Source organism: Salvelinus sp. IW2-2015, linkage group LG18 (genome assembly GCF_002910315.2).
Source record: "Salvelinus sp. IW2-2015 linkage group LG18, ASM291031v2, whole genome shotgun sequence".
Lineage (NCBI taxonomy): Eukaryota > Metazoa > Chordata > Actinopteri > Salmoniformes > Salmonidae > Salvelinus > Salvelinus sp. IW2-2015.
In genome coordinates this window covers 47,134,430-47,142,446 of record NC_036858.1, presented here as the reverse complement: position 1 = coordinate 47,142,446, position 8,017 = coordinate 47,134,430, and the positions used below count along the sequence as shown (strand labels likewise).

Genomic DNA, 8,017 nt, shown 5'->3' with positions numbered 1-8,017 from the left:
ACTTATATTTCCCTCACTAACTTTAAACATCAGCTATCTGAGCAGCAAACCGATCGCTGCAGCTGTACATAGCCCATCTGTAAATACCCCACCCAAACTACCTAACTCATCCCCATATTGTTTTTATTTACTTTTCTGCTCTTTTGCACACCAGTATTTCTACTTGCACATCACCATCTGCTCATCTATCACTCCAGTGTTAATTTGTTCAATTGTAATTACTTCGGTACTATGGCCTATTTATTGCCTTACCTCCTCACGCCATTTGCACACACTGTATATAGACTTTCTTTTTTTCTATTGTGTTATTGACTCTACGCTTGTTTATTCCATGTGTAACTCTGTGTTGTTGTTTATGTCACACTGCTTTGCTTTATCTTGGCCAGGTGGCAGTTGTAAATGAGAACTTGTTCTCAACTAGCCTACCTGGTTAACTAAAGGTGAAATAAAAAACAATACAAAATAAACAACTGGACAGTTGTAGTGTTTTGGGAACCTATCTCTTGACATATCCCCACAATGTTCCCACAACCTAAATAATCATTATTGGAACCTTTAAAGAACAGACTAAATGTGTTCTGGGAACATTCTTGTAACATCAGGTAAATGTTTTTTTGCACCTTAAAGGAAACATTGTAGAATAATCCGCACAACTGGACAGTTCTTGTGTTTTTGGAAACATACAATGTTCCCACCAGACTGTTCCCACAACCTAATGAAACATTCTGGGAAGCTTTAAAGAACAGACATGATGTGTTCTGGGAACGTTTTTGTAACATCAGGCAAATGTTTTATACAAACTTTCCATAATCATCCATAGGTCTGGAGAGTTTTTGTGTTACTGGAACTTTAACAGCACCAATTTTGTTTTGAAAGAAAAATATTACTGGTACATTGTGTTATTACATTACCTGGAAACCTAATGAACTTTCGGGTGGATACTTCTTTTTTTTTATGAGAAAAAAATACATGTTGTTATCATAAGCATTATTTGAATGTTTTTGGGATGTTATCACCCTAATGTTAGATAAAATCCTAACTAGAATTTATTAGGAACCTTAATGTTCTGGGAATGTTCCCGGTTTGCTTGGATGGCGTCAGCGACTGAATAGCTATGACAGCACGCTTTACGCACCAGCAAAACCATCCATTTGAGTGACCGTTTTAAGTAGGTTTGTCTATACCTTTGAGTATCAAATACCATAACAATGTAGACGAGAGACCTATTCCAAACTGCTTTGCCATCGAAAAAATTTATGAGTGGCCCTGTGCTATTTAAATCTCTGAGGTCTCACAGTTGATAATAGGTCAAAAGAGCGCAGAGTTGAGTTACCAACATGACAAGACTCACCACATCACAAAGCAACCCATTAGATCAGCATCAATATATTATGGTAGCCTACGTTATTCCAAAAATAAGGAAACTCGTGTGGGCCTATGATGTAGAAGGCTACATTATAATTACAATTTTTATTGAAATGTAGACCTAATTACAATGCATACAACGTTACAACAAGTATTTACAGTTGCGCAATGGGAGGGTCTTGGTGTTGATAGGCGGGTTGGCAGCGGGCTGCATCGCTAGTCTCGTTTCCCTCCGCTATTTCTAAATTTAATCTGAATAGGACAATATCCAAGCGGGAGAGCTGTGGGAAAGAGCCTACCCTGGAGTTTGTCCGCCTCCACCGAAGCAGCCCGAGTTCTAAACTCAGGTTGGACTAGGTCTCGGTCTGTCTGTGCGCGGAGCTCTGTGGCCAGAGAGAGAGAGAGAGAGAGAGAGAGAGAGAGGGAGAGGGAGAATGAGGAAGAACTCTCAGGGCACCTTTTTGTCCTCCGATATGCAGATTTTCTGATAAAGCATCAGTTATCTGATCATCTCATACAGGTCGTGGAAAACTGCGAGTGTATGGGAATCTTTAACTATTTTTTCTTCACCTAGGTATCTCGCCTTGATCTCCTATATAACCCAAGACGAATGTGAGCTGTAATAGGCTACTTACTACTGACGGCTCTTGCAGCTCTCTATTGGCATTTTCACGTCTAGGCTAGGCTACAACAACTACTATTGCTGACTTATTCTGCCTGTGGATCTTGCAGTTGCGTCTTAGAAAAGGTATGATTATGTTGCTATTGTTATCATTAACATATTAATATTGGGTATTTGTGTGGCACAATCTTCTTACAGCAAGTTTAGTCCAGGCGATCACCCAAGAGTCGATGGAGCGGCGGAGTGCTTACTTCGAAGATAGAATGTTACCGCATGTCTTGGCTAGCCTATACCATTCCGCATAGGGTATTCTATTTTATACGGATCTACTGGGATTAGTAGACTATTCTGTCTAAGATCAAAATGGTAAAACCTTGATGGAGACTTCTATTGAGACTATATATACCTCAATTTGTAGGTATTGGTATTCCTTCTTGCGCTTCCTTGCTCGCCTGCCTGCCACAAGAAGACGTGGTCGTTTGCGCTAAACAGCATTGCCATGTTTCCAGATACCGATATGGAAGTGAAAGTTGTGTACAACGTGCCTTCACATAGCCCAACCCCGCATAGATTGATTCATGTCGGCAATAGTTGGCTACGTAAGGCAAATAAGAACCCATTTGCGCCACTCCATTGCGCAAAATGCATTCACGTAGTCTTATGCTGGTTAATTGTGCAGGTTGTGCGGTTGCATTGTAGTAATGGGGATTTCTAATATGCGGATTCAATCTGTGGATTAGGAAATTGGTGTTTTCTATTGAATTTTCTGTAGGTCTAGTCATTAATATATCAAATGTAATAAATTGATGGTAACGTGTAAAACAATAGAAATCACACAACCGTCCAATCTGACAAGAATAGTAGGCGTTCAACCCGGTAAAGATGCACTAAAGGCGGCACAAAATTGTAGGCTATACACGGCGTGACCATCCCTCCATAATTCATTTCTTATATAGCCTCAACAGATTGATAAACTAGACCTAAATTATTAGTTATCATATTTAGCTTACTGTTTTATTAATTTCTTATTCAAGTTCATTTTAATATAGAGCTATGTAAAACAATAATTCATCATTGTGAAAATGTGCCTATGGAAAAGATGGCTAAAACTTAAATTATATGGTAAAGTAGTCTATTATAATCTTGGAAAACAGAAAAGAAAACGCCGCACATTGCTTCTCATTCTCCTGGGTAATTTTACTTATAACAACGTTTCGACCCTTAGGTCTTCATCAGGCATCCAGTCTATTATACCTAGATCTTTGCGTGTCTGCTTCTTTTCTGACTACATTGATGCTGAGTTGTCCAGCCCGGTGAGTAGTGTCGCATCACTCCCGCTTCACTGGATGCTTCCCTTACCCGCGGTGTCTCATCGCATTTAGCAGGCAATGCACACTCAAGATCTTCTCTCTCCCCTCTTATTTCAAAGGTCGGGGAACCGGTCATTATAGAGCAGGGATGGGCAACTAGAGGCTGAGGTTTTTAAGGAACTCAGTCGGGGTCTCAATTTACTGTTGAGAGTTAGTTAGGATAGAAGAATAGACCAGATGCAATTTCGAAATTTGTTTGTGCATCAGCAGTTTTTCTTGTCACTCAATTAGCCCATGTCAGCTATTTTTTTTAGATTAATAAATGAGTCCAGCTATCTAAATTTGTAGTAATCATGGTCGAATTACCCACCTGGGTCCCCCATTGATTTTGTTAGTCAATCTCACTCAGATATCATATTAAATACGGCAAACATTTCTCTCCACCTTATGGTAAAAGGTGAAGAATTATAGGAAATTAGCTGTAAAACACCCCTAAAAAATCTCTGCCCCGTGGCAAAATGAGTAGAATTGCATGAAAGTTCTTAGAAATTGCAAAAAGTTCTCTCAGGCCCATGGCAAAATGTGTAAAATTGCAGCAAACTTGCTTTAAAACAGCAACATTTATACACCCCATGGCAAAATGTGTAGATTTGCAGGAAATTAACGCAAACATAAATTTTTTCTCTAAGCTGTTAAGAGGGCGGCCGCTAAAATGTTTTGCTCGCAAGGTGGGGGACCCCCAAAATGCCCGCTTAGGGCCCCAAAAAGGCTAAGTCCGACTCTGACTGCGCATGTTGGTATGGATGTGGATACGCAGACCCACAAGCCAGCCCCTCATGATGAGTTCAGATTTTTTTGTGGCCTCCACCCCCATGAAGGTTGCCCATCCCTGTTATAGAGCCTTGTAAAAGATTCTGGATGCAATCAATCGGTCATAAACTGCAATGCATGTGACATATCTGCATAATGTTCCCTACAAAGCATATGAAATATGTGAAAAGTCATTATCCCTGCAGAGAATCAATAAAAATGAATCTCCTGCTTCCTCCCTTCCCTCCAACCAAGAGGCAGAACCTATATGTTTGGTTCTCTTATAGGCATCACAGCTACTACTTATCCACCAATATGCAATTGATATGAAATGTATACTATGGTCATATTATATCATTAACGTGAATTACTACATTGTTTTAACGCTATTATTACAATGAGAGCAAATTGTGTTAAATTTCCAGTCATTCCAACCCTTTCATTTCCCCCCTCTCTGCAGGTTTAGGAAGCAGAGGAAGTGAACCACTCCAGAATCATGGGACACTTTCAGATCTCCCCCATTCTCTCCCTTGGCCTTCGGTTCGTGGTTGTCGTAGCGATCCTGTTCCTCAAATTCCAACATGTGACGGCTATGTCCTCGGATGTGGACTTGGATCAGTTTGTGTCTCCTACTGCCAGCAGCAACATTACTGTGTGCACTACAGCAGGCACAGCATGCGAAAAAGGGGTGATTCTGCCTATCTGGGAACCTCAGAATCCCTCGTTCGGGGACAAAGTGGCACGGGCGACAGTCTACTTCGTGGCCCTGGTGTACATGTTCCTCGGTGTATCCATCATTGCTGACCGTTTCATGGCATCCATCGAGGTCATCACCTCTCAGGAGAAAGAGATCACTATTAAGAGACCCAACGGAGAGACCACCACCACCACCGTGCGGATCTGGAACGAGACCGTGTCCAACCTCACGCTTATGGCCCTGGGTTCTAGTGCCCCTGAGATCCTACTGTCCGTCATTGAGGTTTGTGGACATGGTTTTCATGCTGGAGCCTTGGGCCCCAGCACCATCGTGGGCAGCGCCGCCTTCAACATGTTTGTCATCATCGGCATCTGTGTGTGGGTGGTGCCCGACGGGGAGGTCCGTAAGGTCAAGCACCTGCGCGTCTTCTTCGTCACAGCCACCTGGAGCATCTTCGCCTACATATGGCTCTACCTGATCCTGGCTGTCATCTCCCCTGGCATAGTGCAGGTATGGGAGGGCCTGCTCACCCTCTTCTTCTTCCCCATCTGTGTGTTGTTCGCCTGGGTCGCTGACCGACGCCTGCTCTTCTACAAGTACGTCTACAAGCGCTACCGTACCGGCAAGCAGCGGGGCATGATCATTGAGACCGAGGGYGACCGCCCGCTCCCGTCCAAAGTYGACATYGAGATGGAYGGRAAGATGCTCAACTCTCACGCGGYGGACTTCCTRGACGGGCCTCTGGGGCTGGASCTRAACGTGAAGGACCTGGATGARGAGGAGACCCGGCGCGACATGGCCAAGATCCTCAAGGAGCTGAAGCAGAAGCACCCAGAYAAGGAGRTGGAGCAGCTGATTGAACTGGCCAACTACCAGGTRTTGAGTTCGCAGCAGAAGAGCAGGGCCTTCTACCGCTGCCAGGCCACCAGGCTCATGACCGGCGCTGGGAACATCCTGAAGAAGCATGCAGCCGACCAGGCCCGCAAGGCCATCAGCTTGCACGAGGTCCGCTCTGATGTGGCTGATAACGACCCCGTCTCCAAGATCTACTTTGACCCCGGCTCCTACCAGTGCCTGGAGAACTGCGGCACAGTGGCAGTGAACGTGCTACGCCGAGGTGGCGACCTGACCAAGACTGTGTCGGTGGAATTCCGTACGGAGGATGGATCAGCCAACGCGGGCTCGGACTACGAATTTACCGAAGGGGTGGTGGTGTTCAAGCCCGGAGAGACCCAGAAAGAGATCCGCGTGGGTATTATCGATGATGACATCTTTGAGGAGGACGAGAACTTCCTGATCCATCTGAGCAATGTCAAAGTGCTGCTGGCAGAGGGGGAGGAGGTAGAGAACCCAGAGACCAATCATGTGGAGGCGGTGGCCTGTCTCGGTCTGCCCGCCACGGCAACCGTGACCATCTTTGACGACGACCACGCCGGCATCTTCACGTTCGAGGAGCCGGTGGCGCACGTGAGTGAGAGCGTGGGTACCATGGAGGTGAAGGTGCTGCGTACATCGGGGGCACGTGGGGTCGTCATGGTGCCCTACAAGACTGTGGAGGGCACAGCACGCGGAGGTGGAGAGGATTTTGAAGATACTCACGGGGTCTTGGAGTTCCAGAATGATGAAATCTTGTAAGTTCATATTTTACTTGTGTACAGTGAAGGTTCTTTGAAGTAGTTATTTAGTTTATATGTGGGGCTGACATTACACTGCTTATAAGAATACTATTATGCTTTTTTTGACATTTACATTTGAAGGAATACTTTCAGCCCCAATTTTTTTTAAAGTGAATAGGCTATTGAAAGATGTAGTATAATATATGAATCTGTATCCACCAATGCAGTTTATTGTCAGTATCTTTAGATATGCATGTGTAGTCTATGCTGATGCTGGGTTTTGTTTGTCTGTGAATGCATGTCTTGATGAGGATGATGTGGTGGATGCTGAGTGTGTTTGTGTCATGTCGTGGTCGTGGTCGTGGTGCAGTAGACTGCTCCTGTGCCATTAGGAGACGTCATCAACTCCCTTAGTTTCCGCTCACCTCTTTGCTTCTTCTTTCACTCATTCATTCATTCTGTCATTCATTCACTCATTTACTTATTGATGTATTTATCGAATGTGTGATTTCTGCTGAGTTCTCAGCAACTGTGTTTCGATCGCACTCAGATTTATCCATGTTTGATCGCTACTCATTCATTTCAGTGGCATGACCAGCCTGAACTCTTTAAGCTTGACTATTGCTGATGTGTATTGAATTGATTGCTTAGTAGACAATCTGAGTAGAAATCACTGACTTGATATTCTGGGTTAATGATCAGGCCAGGCTCAATACTGTTCTGGAAAAGAGCATTTCATATTTCTATACATTAAGGTTTGGCATGTTATTTTTTTTTTTAAAGGACAAGAGCTACTTGTCTCTCTCTCTATTCCCCTCTATCCTTTCCTCTCTCCCTCTGTCCCCATACTCACCCTCTTTGACATGCAGGGGACGAGTGGGACAGATTAATGAAAAGTGCTCATTTTTAAACAGATTCAAAGCAGATGTTTAGGTTCAACTTTCCAAGGCCCATTGCATAGTTTCCATAGTGTAGCTCTCACGGCACTGCTAAGTGGATTTTAATAACACTTGTCTAAATGAAATGATGGAGTGTCAGAGGCGAGGGCCCGGCGGTTCTGTAAGGCAGAACTTCTACTCCATCCTCTAGGAACCTGTAGGACCCAGTAGACTACAGTCTAACCGCAGCTCTGGGAAAGGAGTGGAATGAATGGTGGAACTGGATTTTGAATTCATTGGAGTTTTCGGCCTGGAATGAAATGGTGTCAGCTGACTGTTGTATTTTTCCTTGCAAGGTGTAATTTGATTTAATATGGCAATATAATATACCATTAGATTAGATTAGTTTATTAGTCACATGCACAGGGTCACAGATGTAATTGCAGAGTACAGTGAAATTATTATGCTCCGAGCTCCGACAGTGCAGGTTGGAGAAGTGAGAAGTGAATGACCCCGAGGGAATGTCCATAAGGGGAGCAGCAGGGGGTGAAATGAGAAGTGAATGTCCCCGAGGGAATGTTGATAAGGGAGCACCAGGGGGTGAAATGAGAAGTGAATGTCCCTGAGGGAATGTCCATAAGGGAGCACCAGGGGGTGAAATGAGAAGTGAATGTCCCCGAGGGAATGTTGATAAGGGAGCACCAGGGGGTGAAATGAGA

General features: G+C 44.1%; 1 protein-coding gene across 1 annotated transcript in view; it reads left to right on the top strand.

Annotated features, from left to right (window-relative positions):
- The first annotated feature begins 1,596 nt into the window (after positions 1-1,596).
- The window catches only part of LOC111978289 (sodium/calcium exchanger 1-like), a 170,827-nt gene continuing 164,406 nt past the window's right edge, over positions 1,597-8,017 (top strand). The window contains 2 exon segments of the mRNA XM_024008266.3: positions 1,597-2,113; positions 4,568-6,435. Coding sequence (XP_023864034.1) covers positions 4,604-6,435 — 1,832 coding nt within the window. The 5' untranslated portion in view covers positions 1,597-2,113; positions 4,568-4,603.